Genomic DNA, 19,273 nt, shown 5'->3' on the forward strand with positions numbered 1-19,273 from the left:
CTGCATCATCAGATCTAGGTCACTTCTGACACGGAAACCACGGGTGCCCAAGGCACGCGAAGACGCTAAACTACTTCGTCTCCACAGTGATTTTACTTAAATTATTTCGAGTTAAAAACTTGTTGCTGTTTTCAGCCAAGGTACTGACGGGGCAGTAACGACAGCGGCGGGGGGGGGGGGCCCGCTGAGACAGGTGAAGGGTCCGGGACAGGACAAGCTGGCCCCGCATAGCGCCGGCATCGCAAAAACCCTTTTCCACTTGAGCAGGTGATGGAAGTGCGTTAACTGTGGTCGAAGTCCCCACGGAGACCCAAGGGCAGGCGACCGCCCACTTCCTCTGCGCCGCAGGACAGGACCACCTCCATCTTCTGGGGAACCAGGAACTCCTCAAGAGCCCCCATGGGGCCCGAGGCATCCCGCACCCGAGGGAGGTGTCCTACACAAGGCCCAGCCTCCCGACGCCTACAAGTAACTGCCCACCAAGGCACCGCAACTCCATTCCAGGTAACGCGGTAGCCTGGGCAATACCCACCCAAGAAAGACGACAGTGCGCATGTGCGGGAGGGGAGCCGTCACCAGCAGGGAAGCAACGCGTGCGCGGGGACATGCGCCATGCGGTCGCGGGGTGATCCGCTGCTCGGAATTACGGCCGCCCGCGCTTGCCGTAGCGTGGGCTGTACCAAGCCCCTCTCCTCAGGCGGGGGAGCGGGGATCGGAAACTGACAGCGCGTCGGGGCCTGTCGCCCCACGTCCATCGCGTCGCCGGCGGGGAGACCCCGAAGACGGCGGTGCGCAGCGCAACAGCCTGGCGGGTGAGGAAGCGGCGAGGCCCCGTATCCTTTCCGCTGCCGCCGCACTGCACCCTGCCCCCGGCAGTGGCGGTGCCGGTGGAGAGGCGGGGCGCGAGGGGCGAGTGGCTTGGGTAATGGCAGCGCTGTGAGGACAGAACGGGATAGGGACCGCGGCCGCAGGGCAGGGAGCGAGGCAGGCCGCCCGGGGGGCAGGCGTCGCGGACTCGGGCCCCTTGCCGCCAGGTAACCTTCCGTGTCCGGCCCGGCCGGGAGCGGCGCCCGACCAAGGGGAGGGAGACCCGCGCCCATGGCGAGGCGATGGTCCCCGTGCGCTGCAGGCGGCTGGGCCGGGTGTACATGGGGTGCGGCGGCCCTGTCTCCCGGCCCCTAGCCTGCCTCTCCGCGGGGTCGTCCCCGCTGGGGTCCGCCGCGAGCACCCGTCCTTCGGCGGTGCTAGTGCCGCGGTAGCGCCCTCGTTCCGCGGCTGGGCGCTGGCCGGGCCCTGCCCCAGGTCGTGCCCTGGCCCGGCGGGGAGGGCGTGGTGCGGCCTCTCCGGTGGGGCCGGTCGTCCCTCCGCGCTGCGCCCTAGGCCGGTTTCGCTTTTGTTTTGGTGGGGAGGGAAGGAGGGAGCGCACGTGCCCTGCCCGCGGCTTGCGGGGGTCCGTGGGGAGCGGGATGCTTCCGCTGCTGCTGAGCGGACTGGGATCTGGGGGGCAAGGGGTGGGGCAGGCAGCGCTGTTGACATACGTGGTATGGGCGCTTCTGCCCTGGGCTATTCACCTGCCTTTGGCTTGTAATATTTGTCGAGATGTTTAAATAGGCTGGAAATTCGGTGAGTGTTTTGGTGCTCGCCAAAGTCCTGCATTTATTTGTGTGAACAAATGTGTTCAGTGTTATGTTTTAAAGGATGAGGTGATGGAAGCAACATCTCTCGATGTTCTTTTGTAAATATGTTTCAACAATGTCAGGTTACTGTAGGGCTTGTCAAAGCGGTATGGTTTTCCACCCGCTGAATGGTATAAATCCTAAATATAGGGGTAGGTATTCTGCTCTGCTGTAATTTTTATCACAGTGGTTGCTTGCATCAGTAGAAGACATTTAATGTTGTAAGCTGGTGAGCTTGTGCATGACACATCTTGAAGCACAGCAACCTCAAAACCCCAGTGTCTTGCAGAAAAAGTTATACTGTGTTTGGTAACTTATCTATAAAACGCATTTACATTCATTTTGGTGTGAAAGCTATAGGAGAATGCCAAATAGCAACTTGCTCTATCTTAAACTATTTAACTCCAGAATACCTTTGCGAGTATATGGATGCATAATACTTTACATATTAGTAGGTTTTGATTATACTAAACATGGTATTACTGATTCTGTGTGATGTATGGTGGGGAGGACTTTTTCTTCATCCTTGCTTCTTCCCCTCAAATTTGCTTATCAGTGATGGAATGGTTCTTTTACCTTGGAGGTACTAGGTGTGTTTTGGAGAGAACAGCCTGAAATGTAATGCTCAAAGAAGTATAACTTTGTTACCACAATAATTTACTAGGATTCTTACAGATTTTGTGGACCATGATTATTTTCTTCTTGGGGTCAGCTTCAAATACTCCTGTGTTTTCCAGAAGAAGAGAATATTAGAGCTCTTGGAAGACTACTGCTTGCTTTTTCCCTTTTTGGAAGTGAGCCCTACTGTCATTTACTTCTACCGAGGTTCATGTTTCTTTGAAACATAAATCAGTTTGTGTTTTTTAGCTTACTTTTTGATGGGTATCTATTGGATTTGTCAGTTCTTACTGATTTTCTGTTTAGTAAGCTGCTACTGACATGCTGACATGGACTGAAGATTTATTTTATTTCCTAAAGTGGTAATAACCATGTTGTAAACATAACAGATGTTCCTACTGAACTGTAAATGTTCATGCACCACTTTCTGAGCTTCAGTTCTTCTTTAAGAAGTTTCCTGTTCATAAAACCTGGGATAATACCACTTCGTTGGTACTAGTTAGTTGCTACTCAGTTTCTTCATGAAATCAAAGCAAGTGTGACTTGGGTGATAGATTGATTACATTTTAAACAGATATTGTTGAGTTGCAGGTAGAAGAAAACAGCCCTCTGTGGTTCCTGCATTAGTAGCAGTTGAAGAGCTTACTGAGTCAGGGTGGCATTTTATGTGCCAACAGTGTAAAAGTTACACCTGATGTTTTTGGGGGATTTTTTTCATTCAACTGAGACACTCTGTATCCTGCAGTTTGAGAAAACTAATCTGCCTGAGAAAATTAAAAGCCAGTAGTGGATAGTATAGTGAACCAGTTGCTAAATAGCTTTTTAGCATGACATTTGATCCTTTCCCTTGTAGAGGTGTGCCTCTTGTGCCTCAAGTTTGTCACTAGCTGTCTGGTTTTTCCCTTCTGACCTTGGAAACTGGGAAAACAAGTTAGAAGTCACTTGCCCATCTATTTAAAATGGAATTATAAGTATTCTTTCAGTTTTTATTTTATGCTTACAACGTCATGTGTCTGAGTAGGAACTAGACTTGGGTTGTGCATGGAATGTCACACCATGTCCCTTCCAGATTAGGTTTATAGGACAGAAAAACAGAAACAAAGAAGCCTCCACAGTTGTCCTTTGGGAACTCTCTTTTTAAAGTACATTTTTCTCTAGTTTTAGTTCAGTAATTTAATGTTTTTCCTTCAATACATTTCTTCCAGTATCTTTTATATAAAATTACTAATATGGTTTTTGTATTTTCAAGCCATATTTTCTTTCTTCTTTGAAAATATTGATGTATTTACTCAAAATATTCTGTATTTTCTTTGCATTTTAAAAGAATTCACCATTTGTCCTGCTGCACAGTGCAATAAGCTGCAGTGCAATAAGCTCAGCATAGTGCTCTGTGTTTAGGTGTGTTTTCTTTTTGTCATCCTGATCAAAGCTTTTGGGTTTTGTGGCTTTTTAAATATAACAACAAAAATGTCTCATGAAAGCTTGAGGTGAATGTAGGCTACAAAGTGAGAGTAGTAAATTCACATGCTCTGGTAACATGCTCAGCGTGTTCCTGCACAAAATTTTCTTGGATATAGCTGAAAGTATCTTCATATAAAAATGAACAAACTAAAATCTACAGGAAAGTTGTTTTCTTCATATGCCACTCTTAAATGGACAGCTTGGTAAGGTAATGAACTTTGAGGCACAATATTGTTAGATTAGTCAGTGTTATCTTATAGGCTATTCATGCAACATTAATGTTCCATTCCATAATATTTAAAGTAAGAGCTTGTGAACTTGATTTCGGATGGTGAGGAAGCAGAGGTAGGTGTTTTTCGTGTTGCTGTATCATAGTGGTGCAACTGTGTGCAAAGTTTAAATTGAAAATTTCAAAGGAAAGATTTTTTTTTCTTTTTAAATTATTATGCAGTGGTGTTTGACATGTTTAATTCTTCTACAGGTTAACACTAAAGCCCCACAATGTCCTTGAAACCACGAGTAGTTGACTTTGATGAAACATGGAACAAACTTCTAACAACAATTAAAGCTGTTGTTATGTTGGACTATGTTGAAAGAGCAACGTGGAATGATCGCTTCTCGTATCCTTTAAGTGAAGATCTGGCTTCATGTGTTTACATGATGTGTTTAGCATGGAGTAGGTTTGCATTATTATCAATTTCAATGATCTTAATCAGAAGCTCTTTGTAAGGTTCTATCTGTTACTAAGCTTGTGGGTCAGTGAATACGTTGAAAGGGATGGGAAATGTATGTTTGGGAAGTATTCTATGTGAAAATCATGCTGGTAGTAAAACATAAATCAGTCTGAGTTTTACTCACTTTTAGTAGCTCTAAACTTTAGCTTTTGCTATAGCTGTTCATGTAAGTGCATGGATTGAATTTCCCCAATTCTGATAATGATTTTTTTCTTGTATGCTGAAGTGTATACTTAGGGAGGGGAAGCATGTGAAACGGAGAATGCACACCTTTGAATTTGGGGATGTGGGGTTAGTGAGGATCTGTTTAAAGATGCCTCTCTCTGCACTTCCAAATCTACTGTACCATATTCACCATTTCTGTAGCAAGGGTTTATTAAAAAACCTTCCTTTCCCTCCACTGTTATTAACCCTACTCCTGAGAGCTAAGCTGTGTTTAAAAATTATTACCCTTTCTAGCTGTGATTGTATGTTCTTGCCGTTCAGGTCACAGCTGTACGTCTGTTGTTGTAGTGAAAGACTTGCATTTTACATGTAAAATGGACTTGTAATTTTTTACAAGATTTGAGTTTCAGTGAGCTACTTACTTTGAAAGAAGTGTAACGATTTGTCCTGGGTTCAGTTGTAACAGTTATATTTCTCCTCCTTAGTAGCTGGTGCAGGATTCTGTTTTGTCTTTAGTCTGAGAACACCGCTGATAACACACTGATGTTTTAGTTGTTGCTCAGAAATGCTTACCCCCATCAAGGATTTTTTCAGTCTTGTGCTCTGCCAGTGAGGAGGGGCACAAGAAGCTGGGAGGAAACAGTGACAGGACACCTGACCCACACTAGCCAAAGAGGTATTCCATACCACAGCATGTCATGCTTGATATATGAACTGGGGGGAGTTACCTGGAAGGCAGGTAACTGATTCAATGCCAGTGGGTGGTGAGCAATTGTATTGTGCCACATGTGGTAATAAGTGGTTAACTTCAGTGCTTAAAGCTCAGAACCTTTCATGAAGGACACCTAAAGTAGATTTAAATCTAAGCTAATAATTAAATTTGATGTTGGATTGATTCCTCTTGTCACTGTTTGACTTAGAAATTTTTACATGGAGGCCTTGTACACAAGTCTGCTGTTGAGGCTCTTTTGGGATTTACTTCATTTAATTGAATATCAGAAAAGGAGTACTTGTCAATAGCAGACTCGGGAAGCAGTCTTGGAAGAATCATTTGAAATGTAATTTGTAAGACCTTACTTGCTATCATCTCTTAATTATGTTCCTTGGAAAGTGGCACTATCTGTGCCTGATTTAGCGCTGGCAAGAGACTTCTGGTTTATTCTTTGTGGCTGAATGGCCCGAGGAGCTTGTGTGACTTGTAACTCACAGCTTGTATGGTAGTTGTTTAGTACTTCTGCTACCTGTAACCAAATCTAATGTTTTAATACAAACTATTCACTGAGTATTCAATAACTTGGTGAAACTGGCAGCTCTGTACAGCAGGCATGAAAGTTTTTACCAGCTTAAATATATAAAGAAAATGTAATGATATATTTTAGGAAGATGTGACATTTAAAAACTACATAATCATGTTCTTTGTTAGCTTTCTATTCTCTGTTCGATTCAATTTAATCAGAGTAATCAGTTTCCTAACACTACAGGGATTTTAAAGAGATGTCATGTTAACTCTGTTTTTCTTGCTGCTTAATAAGCAGCATAAAAAGGTGATAAAATATTTGAACTGTGTTAATGAAATTTGTATGGGTTATTTAATTTATAGTACCACATGATCTTTGTAGTCTCTCTGTAGTTGAAACAATGGTGTGGAAACAAAGGGTAAGAATCATTATTCCAGTCTGCAACAGTGTATTCTACAAAGCATTTTCTTTCTCTTGTGCTGCTTGAGGTAGCTGAGATCATATGGTGTATGGAAACTAATAGAATTTTAGGAGTGAGAGGCTTGTACTGTGCATATACCACTTCTAGAACTATTTTTTGCCTCACTACTTCCCCAGAACTTGTCTGTGATAGCATTTTGTTATTCTAGATGGTAATTTTATTGTTAAATATACCTTATATCTCAAAATTGAAATGCTAGAATGGCAATGAGCTGGGAACCACAACTTTGTAAGAGTTAAAATCTGCTAAAGATCACTTGGAAGACCATATGGCACTTTATTTAAACTGTGAGTCATCTTGAACCACCTTTGTCCTTCAGATTTCCTTTAAGTGTCTTTGCAGAAAAAAAATGTTTCTGGAGTTGTTTCATTGTCTGGTGAACAAGTGACAGTTATGTGTCTCTATTTGAGATACTATTTACAATAATTTGATTGTTATGAATGCTTTGTGTAACTTTCAAGACATTGCGGAGTGCTCTTTAAGAGGCTGATGAAGCTAGATTACAGAGTGGTAGTTCAGCTGTACTTTGATAACTACCTTTTTAGCAGTAGAACTTTTTTGAACAGGTGGAACAGCAGGATCTTCCTATTATTGTCTTGGGTTTTCCACTAACCAAATAAATAAGATTAACAGTAGCCAGGGTGGAAGTTAGCCATACCGCAAAATGAAATTATGTTTAAATTATGCAATATTGTCACCTGCTGCTTTTCCCATTTTTCTGAATGTTTGTTCTCCCTCCTCTAATTCCCCATTTTACAAGGATCCAGTGAGGAACCAGAAACTTATAAACGTGTATCTTTAACATAAGAACTAGCCCAAAGAGAAAGAAGAGTAAATAAAGTTCATATAATTGTAACTGTTTCTGTCTATGAGTCCTCAAGTGCTCTGTGAATTTTGATCCTGTTACAGAGGAAGAGTAACAGTCACATAAATTTTCCAAAAGCTCTGCTTTAGGCTCTTAACAGAAGGTTTTGAATAGATCTTCTGTAGATATAGGGTCTTAACTAGATTATTTATTTTGTTTGAACCCCAAGGACAATATTTGTGAGCTTGGAAACATTATTTTGTCATTGATGGTAATTTGTTGTTTTGGGGTGTTTTTGGTTTTTTTTTGTTCTTAGTTTGGAATCATTTCAGTTTCTCGTTACTGAGTAATGCTCCTCGCATAGCAAGTACTGAAGCGCTTACATCACATAAGGCTTTTGATGTTCTCAAGACAGAGTGAAGGCCCCTAATCAGCAGTTTGGCTTCAGCTTCCCTTGACCTTTATCACCCTGCAAAACTATGTGCTAAACTGGAAGGACAGATGGCTTTCACCATTAAAGATAAAATAATGAGCAATAAAGGCTTCTTCGTGATCTTACTAAGGGACAGCAGCAAAGAAAAAAAACGTGCTTTAAGTTTATGGACTAAAATACCAGTGATGTTTAATTCATCACTGGATAAATTCATCTCCTCTCAATGACTTTTTGTTAAGAGATTTTTAGCATTTTGAACACTGCACTTAAATTTGATTCTAGGCCAAAAGATGCTGTTAGATTAACAAACTAGTACAGATTGTGCAAGAATGTTAACTTTCTGTAGCAAAGCTACTTTGTAATGTTTTTTTGAGAGTCATGATAGCTCCTTTTTGTAGAGAATCCAGAGAAACTTAGTATCTATCAAGTAGTCTGGTGTTGATTTTTATAATTTGATACAGGAAAATGTGTCAGGTGCCTGTGGAAGTGCTTCAGTGATTAAGGTGTTAATTTAATTTCAGCAGGTGTGGAAACTGGGTGTCATATGTCAAGGAAGAATACTAGATTAGGCTTTCTTCATTTGCAAGAAAGCTTGACTGTTCCCTAGAGTAAGGAAAGGCAAGTTTAGAAGATGCACATCTTCATGGAGGAGTAGAGAGATTATTTTTATTCTTAAATAGATTTATTGCAACTAAAACTAATTTGCAACAGTCAAGTCATCTGGACTGCTAACTGAAGACTAGATAAACTCAGGTGCTTGTTTGCTGCCTTTATCAGATTAGCTGCCATTATTATTTTCTTGTGCCATTGTGATTAAGACTGTTACCTCTAACATTGAAGTAAGTTGCTCTTGTAGCAGAGATCCATAATAGTTTTGGTGATTCAGATTGTGTAGTTGTAGATCTGAAAAGAAAAAAAAAATTCATGTCCCCTTTGCTTGTATTTAAAAAAAAAATCCAGTTTTGGAATTTCTTGTAAATAACTTATTTGCATCGTGAAAAGCTTGCAGTCTGAATGATACTGATGATGTGTTCAACTAGAGACCTTCCTTAGAATGACAACATTCATTTGAGGGGGGAATGTGTGAAAAACAATTGTTCTTTACAATCTGTTTAAATTTTTAATTCTTCACTAGTAATATAAGAGTTTGTTTTGCTGTTATATTGGTCATAACTTTGTAAATTGATGTCATGTAGTGCTAGCCACTGTTACAAAGCAGTGTCAATTGCCTGTTTTGTTGGGATTTCCATTTAATGCTTCTTGCCATTCCAAGGAGAACACATGTACAGATGATCTATATGGATGAAAAAAATGTACTCAAAATTAGACTGTGCTTAGGCACTCTGAGATTCGAGTTGCCGTACAAAGGCTTTTTTTGATTAGTTGTCCTACATCAGTATCTTCACTGTTTTGAATAGTACTTCTATATTAAAAAATGAAACATGCTCTTGGGAAAACTGCCTGATGAAAGCTTGACACAATTCAGTAGATGAAGCAGGTGACTTGTTAACTGTCTTTACGTCTTCTATCTCCTTTTTTACACAGCTATATGCTTTTTTAAGGCAGACTAGAGGAAAGCAGATCTTGTGTGTTCCCTTAATTAGAGAGCTTACCTTAAGAAGTAATCCATACTAAATCATTATTTCCAGCATGGCTGGTTTTATAAAGTGCTCAAACTTAGTGGATAAGCTTGATATTTTTAAGTGATTTTGCAGAGCTAATTTATTTCCCACAGTGGTTTGCCTCAAGCTTGACTTAATCCTTGCTTGATGTTTCTGAAAGCAGAGTTCTTAATTGCAAATTCTTTTCCTGACAAAGTATCAAGTAACTTTTTTGAAACTTGATATAAGCCTTACAAACCAAAGGTGTAGCTCTGCAAGATACTTGACGGACAAAACCACCTTAAAGGCTAAAGCTGCTGCCTAATTAAGTGAGCAAGTACAGCTGTTTTTCATGGCTGTGATCTAAACAAGATTACTGAAATGGTAATAATGGTTAAAAATAAAACAAAGGTTTTACATCCACGCTACCATTGTGATGACTTAATTTCCAGTGTCTCACAAAATTGTTTTACCTTTGGAGCTGGGGGGAAAATGCAGGAACAATAATATGTTTTAGACTTAGGGGAGGAAAACCTGAAGTTGATTTCTCTTCAGGTTTGTCCTGCTCCATATTTGACTAATCACACTTTTGACTTAATGAGTGCTTCTTTCCATTATCCAGAGAATCTCAGTTTCACATTGGCTGGATATTCAGAGGAAGAATTTTGGATGAAAACTGTTTTTTTCACTTGGAGATAATCTTATTCATAGATGGCAAGTAAGTTGTAGAAGCCATGTCAACATGGGGCTGACAGAAGTTCCAGGATTCTAGCACTGATATTCCTTTGCCTTCCACTACTTAAAAGTTATTATTGATGCTGAAAACTTAGGAACTTAGATTCTTCACAGATCAGGATTTACACTAATTTCAGAAAATGATCCTTTTTAGCCTTTGTGCTCAGATGTTAAAAAAATGAATCTAAAATGAGCGTGTGGGAGGAAAAAAAGGTTCTGTACATCTTAAATTTTGTTGACCAGTTTTCACACTTCGAGCAGATACAAACCTTGACTCTGAGCCCAGAGACATTTATGCTTTGTGTGTGGCCTATCCTGAGCCTCTTGGAGAGAGACTTTATACTGAGACTAAAATTTTTTTGGAAAATCATGTACGCCATTTGCACAAGGTAATGTATACACTTACTGATTTACATGTAGGTATTGTTTGTTCTCTTTTGACTTTAGTAGGAGGGTTTGTTTGTTTGTTTTTTATGTAGGGAGGTATGCAGATTTTATGAGATTAAACTACAGATGACAGAGTTCCAGAGACAGATTATATGTATATCTGATATATCAACACACATCATGTGACACAATGTAGCCAATGTCTATATGCTACATGAAAGAACTTTCTTTTTAAGCCAATAATTATGGTTTATACAAAATATTAATTGGCTTAAAAGTAAGTTCTTTTTCTTTTGAATGATTATAATGAATCAAGTTACAGAAATGTCCTCATTTTCCAAACGTGCTATAGTTCATCTGTTACAATGTAAAAGTATCTACTGTTGTAGATACCAGTTGTATGTAGTCTACCAAAAAATACTTACAAAATATGTGGGAAATAAAACGACAAAAATGTTTGCGAGGGAAGGAAGTAATGTCATATTACTGTATTATGACAAATAACAATACTTTATACCCATGTAGCTGTGAATTAACTTCTGTCCCATCAGCTAAGACAGCCAATTTCAACAGAATTATGATTCATTATCTGGAGTGTGTAGGATGGGTGAACAGTGTCACCTTGTATTTCAGTAAAAAGAGAAGCAGATTTAAACAAGATGTCCACCTGTCTCTGGTGTCTCTATAGGGAATGAAAAATTGCAGACTCTGGATAGTACTGCTCAATGGCTTTATGCTATATTTTGAGCTTAGTTACCTGTGTATTTGACAAGATAGACTGGATATTTTAATGTTTAGTTCCACTGGTTGCAGAAAGGATGCCTCTGACACTTTGGTAGATTAAATCAGTTTGCTAAAATGACAGGTTGGCCAAAAAATCTTCTTCCTCATTTATTTAGTGAGCTGAATTAACTCACTTATGATGATTAGGCAGATGTCAGCACAGTAGAAGCTGTGGGAAGTAGCAGAAGGCATACATCCATACATTCTTCTTTTTTTTTTTTTTTAATTGACTACCATTCATTTTTGAGGTTATTTTGGAAAACCTTTCCAAAATTCATACTGTGGAGGAAAGCACTCCTGACTGTGTTGTCTACTAGATTTTCTCACTCGCATTATTTTTTGCATAGGATTCTTTGCTGCTTGAGCCTGAGCAAACTCTAGAGAGAATTCTAGTTAAATTCCTAGGATCTCATCCTCCTTCATAAATCGTTCTTGGTTAAGTTGTCAGACTTATTTCTTTGAAATGTGAATATAATTTGAGAAGTTCAGTACATCAGCAACTTTTTAGATTATGATTTGCTTAAATTCCAAAAAATTTGGGTCTAGATTTACAGAACTTAAGATTTAAGGTTGTACATATCTGTACTTTGTTAAACATATTTTATTCCAGGATTCTTGGTAAGTATAAGGGCTTGTTTAACCAGTAAGGCTGACTTTAAGTGGCTACAGTTAGGCAACTACCCCAGAGTGAAGGTGGCTGCATGACCTGTGTCAGTGGGGGAATAGTTATTTGAATTATCCCACCAGTATGAGAGTATGAACCATGCTTATTCAAGCAGGTACTTCTGCAAAGAAAAACAGAAAACAATACGTTATCGTGTTTGTTATTTTTAAATGTAAAATAAAGCTGTTGTAGCTGGCTTAGCAAAACTTCTGTACGTGGTGCTTTATACTACAAAATTTGTAGTATGAAGGTTTGTTGTTTCCTGGTCATGGCCACAATGTTATTTTTAGACTGCTTAAAGCTCAGGTGTGGTTTTAATTTTGAATACGTGTTTGTTGTTCTACAATGATAATCCTGTTACAACTGTCTATGTATGTATGCTATTTTCATACTAATTTTAGCAAGGGGTGTGTGCCTTCCTTCACAGAGAGTTCTGGAAGCTGAAGAACAAGTACTGGTTATGTATCACAGATACTGGGAGGAGTATAGCAAAGGGGCAGACTATATGGACTGTTTATACAGGTAAGCTTAACAACTCATTTGAAAAGCTTTTCAAATTACTACAGTGATCTGCAGTTCAAGTTGAAGAATGTTGATTAGAGAGCAATAGCTGAATGTGCCCAGAGTCAGTTTTGGAGAAAATATAGTTATGGTGATGGAACACAAGAAGAAAAAGGAATAGTGCCTCAACAGGCTTTTCTATGCACTGCACCTTGCAACTGAAGTAATTATGTAAGATGATTCTTACTGTTCTTCCGTTACTAGTATATTCTACTTCTGTTGTTTTTGATGCTGTAGGACCAAATATGTAGGTGCTAATCAACCTGCAGTGAAGTAGCTCATAATCCTGGGTGTTCTACAAGGATGGCATAGTACTGAAATGTCCAGTTGAACCAGCATGGTTTGTTTCAAAGCTTAGCCATGTACCTTAGCAAAACCAGATTTCCCTCCTAGAAGAGCCTTTCAGACAAGGTCATATGCTCTTTGGGTCTTTTCAGGTGAATGTCTGAACCACAGGGGTTGCAGAGGGTGTAAAAACTGCTCCTTATTTCTTTTCTGAGAACTTCATAAACTGATAAACTTTTAAAGGCAATCAGTTTTGCATATTGTTTGTTCTGTTTTTTTTGTTTGATTTGTTTTGTTTTTTAGAAGATTAGAGCCAAGACTATAAATAAAAACATAACTAACCCATGTTGTTTTTGTACTTCTACTGTTTCCTGCATCACAAATATGTTTTGTTGCCACTAGTAATAGCTTAAGCAGATGAAACTTGCTTATTCAGGAGCTGCTAGAGTTATAAGTGTATTGAAATGCCTTCAGATTTGATAGAATTCGAATTTTAATTCCACTCTGTAGGTGGAATCTAGTGCCCATTTTGCATGTAATACTCGGTAGATAAATACAACTTAAAAGGCACTGTTAATATGGTACTTATTTGATGGCATGATGTGAGGATTTACAAAGGATTTGAAGACCTTTGCTATTATGTTAGGGATATGTATATGTGGTCTTGTAGAATCATATTAAATTATCACTAGCAGACTGGGAACAAATGTGATGGAATCCATCCTGGCCTTGCAAACTTTAGTTCCATAGTGTGTCACTGACTTAACTCGGAAGCTGATAAAGGGAAAGAATCCTATTTAATGTGTATAAGTTTTGCTGATTCTGCTTTCTGCAACAGTTTTTCTGAGTGCTGGAGTGCTTCTGGTCATAAACCAGCAAATTAAAATATTTCTCCAGCAGCGTGAACTTGACTTTTTGTTTTATTTTAAAGCAAACTAGGGCATTTTTTTCCCCAGACAGTTATGCACATGACCTAACCTGTGCGTAGATATAAGTTTAGCAGAGTGGTATTCAATACCCATGAAGCTAAGCTCTTAAACTCTGAAGTTATTTCATGTCAGCTCTGCCTGTTCTAACTTTTCTTTCTGCTCTGCATATTGTGTTTTGTTCCAGAAAATGTACTTGTTAGGTGTTCTGTTGTAAATAATTTTACTTCAATACTATATGGGTTTTTTTGTCTTGAAATTCTGAATTTTGTCATATGCCATCTTTTAAAAGTCTCCAAAGGTCGTGACTTTGTGAAAGTATGATTTTTCAGTAATAAAATGTACATTGTAATGGGAACTAAAAGACCCTCTCACATGAAAGTAAGAAATAATCCAGTGCTTGATTCATAGGGTCATAGTGCACTGGACACACTTCATTAAGTGTTACGTCAATTTTATTGTTTTCTGAGATAATGTTTTGGGTGAAAGTACTTCTGAAGGCTGTTTTTTATAAAGCAGTTGGAGCTCTTTTCTTACTTGCACACCTGCTCTCAAAAAAAAAATATCATAAATTAGTCGACTGTGTTGCACCCCAGGATCTAATTTGTATAATTCTTCCAACAATGAGAACTGATTAATCTTTACAGCTCAGTAATCTTAATGTTGTTTTTTAAATAGTTTCCTTTAAAATTTAAATAGACTCACATCTGTGCTTCTACCCTTATAGGTAATATTTGCAATGCTACTAAAATGTAACATGCTTTCCTTTTGAGCAAAATTTATAAAATTCAAGGCCAATCATGTGACTGGCAATAGAGTTAATGTTTTCTTTCTTTGGTGTTGATTGGTTTGGGATTTTTTTACCTACCCCTCTGGTTGCATTTTAATAGGAAAACAAATTTGATTCATTTTGAAAACTAAAATCCTATACATGCATGACTAAACCAAGGGGATAAAACTAGTGGAATAAGGAACACTTCAAATTAAAAGAACTTCTTCAGTTGTTTTTGTAAGTTCTGACAATAAATGTGATAGACAAAAACAATGCAGGACATGGGAGCTTATCAGTGTCTTGATGGTGTAACTGTTTTACTGGGTAATTGTAACACATCTGGTTTGTGTACCTTTATTTCAAGTAACCTGGAGAGTTTTCTTGTGTTTTTTTTAACAGTTGAAGTTTTAAAATCTTCTCATAATAAAATCCTGAAAAGTAAACACACATAGTGCAACTTTTGCTTTGTTCCATTTTGTGCTGTTTTTTTTTTTTTCTCCAAGCACTTGTAATAATACTAGCATATTGTATAGTATTTTTTAGTCCTGTTGTCTAATTTTAGTTACGTGTATTCTTGTACTTTTTATGTGTGACACCTTCTCTTTCAGGATAAAACTTCAGCCAGTTTTGTCATGATAGGAGTAAATTGTATTCTGATTCTAATAGTGTCAACAGTAAACTGTAACATAGTTCAGACTGATAATAGTTCCAGTCCTCTTCTCCAGTCCCCTTTCTTCTAAGTGTTAAGAAGCTGCAGGTCTTAATCTTGTTTACTAATTGTGTAAAAATAAATGTGGGGAAGATTTAAACAAGAAGTGCCATCAACATTTGAGACCCAATATTAATGATATTTTTCTAATGAAACTTCTTCCGTTGGCAGAGCTGTCTTTGTTTTCGCCTAGAGCGTTTGGTAGCTGTGGGAGATTTATTTCCATATCAGCTATTTATTATTGGTCCCATAATTTTGATATAGCTGTTGGGCTAATAAGGTCTTACCATGTGCAGTGCTTTGTAATGAAATGGCTTTCATTTATTAGCTAATCTTCAAATTGTGGTAAATCACTTTAACCCTATTTTACAGATCTGTGAACCAGTGAGTAATCTGTTTTAAGAGTGAATCAGAACAGATACTGGATTATGAAAACTTCCAGAGCTGAGCACTTGTATGTGCATGCTACTAGACACGTTAAAGCCTTCTGCTTGTATAAAGCGCAGTTGTTCTGGTGCTTTTAATATAGCTCTTGTGAAGTTGCCATTGCATGTTTTCATTGAAAGATCAGCAAAAAAAAAAAGTAGGAATGAATGAACCTCTGAAGGGCATCCATTTCAGCCTTCTGCTCAGAGTAGGGCTAGCTTCAAAAGTTGAACCAGATTGCTTAGTTTTTTGTTGAGTCAAATTCTGAACTCCCCCAAGGACAGAAATTTTGCTGCCTTTGTGAGCAGCCTGTTTTAGTGCTTGATTACTCATTCTAAGAAATCTCCAAACAGTGTGTCTGTTTGGAATTTGTCATGCTGCAGCTTGTGTCCATTATGTCTTGTCTTTTCTCTGTGCTCTGAGCTTATCTTCATCTTATGTACGTCTCATGCTCTGCACTGTAATGTACTTATTTATCTCTTTATGCAGTTGTGTATGCTTTCTGTAGCTTGCAAAGCAATTTAATTGTACAAATGCTAGGTTGAAGAAAATCTTAAAAACCAAACTGAATGCTTCTGAAAACAAACTGTAATAGTTCTAGCTAATTAGTTACCTTTTAAAAATTGCCTCCTGTACATCAGTAGAGTGGATGATATTGCCACATAAGGTCTATCCATTTCTTTGTCCATGAGTACTTGCAGTGGAGTGTCAGAATCATTAGCAGCATTCTCTTGGGGCAATTTTCTGAAAGCAGTTTTCCTTAGCACTTCAGTTTAGGTTTATTCCTGTATAGTGTTCTGTTAGACCCACGTGCCATTCTGGGGACCAGTATAGCAGTCGGACTATCGGCTTGGGGGGGGGGGGAGGGGGGACAACACGACCGAAAAGGGTGGCTATAAACAAGTTTAGCTTTGGAGAGCTTTCAGAGGAGGAAAAAATCTGAATACAGTGTTGACTCTTTTTAGTTAAAGATGTATGGTACTTCTAGACATACAGATAAATGTGTGTTGTTTTGTAGTGTCACATCATGGATGCACAAAGACTTAAAGGAAATAGATTCTTTTGGCCTTATCATGGGGCACATAAGAAAATAACCAGGAGCTGACTTGAGATAGGTACGCTCTTAGGTTTATTAGATTCCAACGCTAATATTGGTTTCCAATGCTAATATTAGATTTTGCCAATGTTAATACTGGTTTCTTATCCAGAAGTATGTAATTCAAACTACTAAAACCAAATAAAACATTACAAGAAATATAGTCTATCTGACAAGGCTTTTGAAATCCGACCCCTCAAGGACACAGTGGGCTATTGAGATGTGTAAAATTGCTTTGGGAGTGTGGTCACTGTGTATGGAGCAGTAACCTGTGGTTACAGTTTTGTTCTTGGTTGATCTGAAAGTACCAAATACTTGAAAGTTACCAAGTAACCTGTCCTGGATAATTAGCTACCCTTCTAATTCTTAAATATTTTTTTGCAAGTTTTTTTCTTTGATAAATACCTAGCTTGTTTTAATTTGCTTTATTACCAAGTCCCTTATCTTTGAAATAAATGGCCCACAAAAATATTCATGTACCAGACATTTTCCTGATATTACTAGTTTAGATGGAACACCATCTTTCAGTATTCTGCTGTAAAGTAGGTATTTGTTTTGAATGAGTCTCGTAACAGTCTTCTACATTCCAAACTTTTTAACTTGTTTCTGAAGTGGAAGCTTGGTGGATGTGTTTTGAGGTGTGGGTACCAAAGGGTATATTGCTTTGCTAATACCATGAAAGGAAGCAAGCATCAGTTTTCTCATCTTATTGCCATTTTCCTCATCAGATAATAAAGCATAACCCTGCACAGGTGCATTCTCAAGTAATTGGGCCTGAGCTGTATGATCAGGCATTTCAAATTTTCACCTGAAAGTTTTATCTCAATAGTAGCAAGAGTCAGTGGGCAATTTCTGATATTATCAATTCAGGACTAACTCTTGTCTTCATAGTGAGTTACAGATGAACGTTATGGATTGTCTTCTAAAAGTGAGAAATACAGATGAAGTATTTGATGTAGTTACTCAAGGTGAAAAATGGTCAGTGACTTCAGTGGGTAACTTGATTTGAGATTATACTGTTTGCATATGTTTTGCAGTTATTTGCTTGTGCTTGATTCTGGAAGTTAATGGTAAGAGTAGGGGAAGGAGAGAGGAAATGTAGGCAAATTTGGTTTTGAGACAGAGTGTTGTGAAGCTCTTGCTGAGAGTGTTTCTGCCTGCCTACTTCTTGCCATCCTCTTTTTGCTTGGGCTACCTTATCTAGGTTAGATTTGTTTATTCACTTGTGGCTATGCTAGTTTTAAGATGAATCAGTTGCCTGATCTGGATTTGCTGAGAAGACATGTATGGATGGAAGAGGGTGTGAATGAGGAGAGCATAGGGCTTTTCTTTTTAGTAAGCGTGACAGGGAAAAACAGAATGGTGGCTGCTGTTTGCTGGTGGGGAGGGATAAGTATCGTTAAGGAGCATGCCTAAGGCTTATGTTCCAGCTATTTGGAGGTCCACGCAAGTTGTATATGAAATGGTAGGCCTATAATCTTCTATGCAGACTTGCATCTACAATTTATGGTGGTTATTGATGGTAGCGGAGCAGTTTATAGTACTCTGTAAGACTCTGGGATCTGAAAGTAGGCTACTAGTAGGCTAGGCTAGCATTCCAGCTTGTCACCACTACACAAGTCTTCCTCAGGGGGACTCTGTTCATTTTTAAACTAAACGATTGTATTTCTTTTAAGGGAATACTGAGAATTAAGAGGGATGTTTTGTCAGGTCTTGCACAGGAACCATTTTCTGTTCTTTATAAAAACTATACATACAATAGGAAATACTAAATTAAAGAAAAGCATGTATAACATTTTTTATAGCTGTTAATTAAAATAATTTCTCCAGATTCTTCTCTTTAAAGTTTGTAATACAGCTGTTTGCTGGTTATCATGACCTGAGTAAGGTATCCTAACTGACCAATATTGGCCCCTGTAAAAATTTATGCTATTTTTGTGTTTTAGCCTGAGATAAATGCAAAATAATCGGCGTTACAGGTAGAAGTAAATACGTTTTTACCTAAAAATAGCTGATGTTCGGGAATGTTTTTCTATCATTAAAACGAAACAAATGACTATCACTCTAGTACTAGTCAACTGTCCAGAATTTACCTAAAAATAGCTGATGTTCGGGAATGTTTTTCTATCATTAAAACGAAACAAATGACTATCACTCTAGTACTAGTCAACTGTCCAGAATTTAGCAGTTACTTTGCATATATGTGTATGAATTATATAGTAGTGTATGTTGAAAAGTTGAATTATTACATAAATATATTGTACACCAAGAAAGTGGTGACAGTGATCTCTCATGCTGCTGTTCGGTATCCCAATTACTAACGCTGTATTGTTTTAATATGATGTAAGGTCCTTGAAATGGAAGCAATTTGTATTTTAAGAATTTCCTACATATACCAATGGCATTGGTTACAAGAGGTTATCTTTTGTGATGTGGAACACATTGCATGATTCCAAACTTATTAAAAAAATAAAACCTCACAAGCTTAATGTTTGCCTGTTTTGGTTAGAATATCTTTATTTCTATAGGTACCTCAACACACAGTTTATTAAGAAGAACAAACTGACTGAAGCTGATCTTCAGTATGGTTATGGAGGGGTGGATATGAATGAACCATTGATGGAAATAGGAGAGGTAAGCATCTCTGAAAGTGGGAGTGGATAAAACTGTATTCTGAAGTGCTATATGTCCAGCTGTGTCCTTTTAAATTTGACTTT

At 38.5% G+C, this 19,273-nt stretch overlaps 1 protein-coding gene across 3 annotated transcripts in view; it reads left to right on the forward strand.

Moving 5' to 3' along the window:
- Window positions 1-602: 602 nt before the first annotated feature.
- CUL2 (cullin 2) overlaps window positions 603-19,273 on the forward strand; it is a 49,526-nt gene continuing 30,855 nt past the window's right edge. Inside the window, exons 1-5 of one of the 3 annotated variants that reach the window (XM_031052441.2) lie at window positions 603-812; window positions 4,237-4,375; window positions 10,234-10,336; window positions 12,209-12,303; window positions 19,085-19,190. In XM_031052441.2, coding sequence (XP_030908301.1) covers window positions 4,257-4,375; window positions 10,234-10,336; window positions 12,209-12,303; window positions 19,085-19,190 — 423 coding nt within the window. In that variant the 5' untranslated portion in view covers window positions 603-812; window positions 4,237-4,256. Of the gene's footprint in view, window positions 813-889; window positions 1,035-4,236; window positions 4,376-10,233; window positions 10,337-12,208; window positions 12,304-19,084; window positions 19,191-19,273 lie in introns of those variants that run through there. The other 2 variants (XM_031052440.2, XM_013129991.2) reach the window with 2 other exon arrangements.

This window comes from Melopsittacus undulatus, chromosome 1 (assembly GCF_012275295.1).
Source record: "Melopsittacus undulatus isolate bMelUnd1 chromosome 1, bMelUnd1.mat.Z, whole genome shotgun sequence".
Classification (NCBI taxonomy): Eukaryota; Metazoa; Chordata; class Aves; order Psittaciformes; family Psittaculidae; genus Melopsittacus; species Melopsittacus undulatus.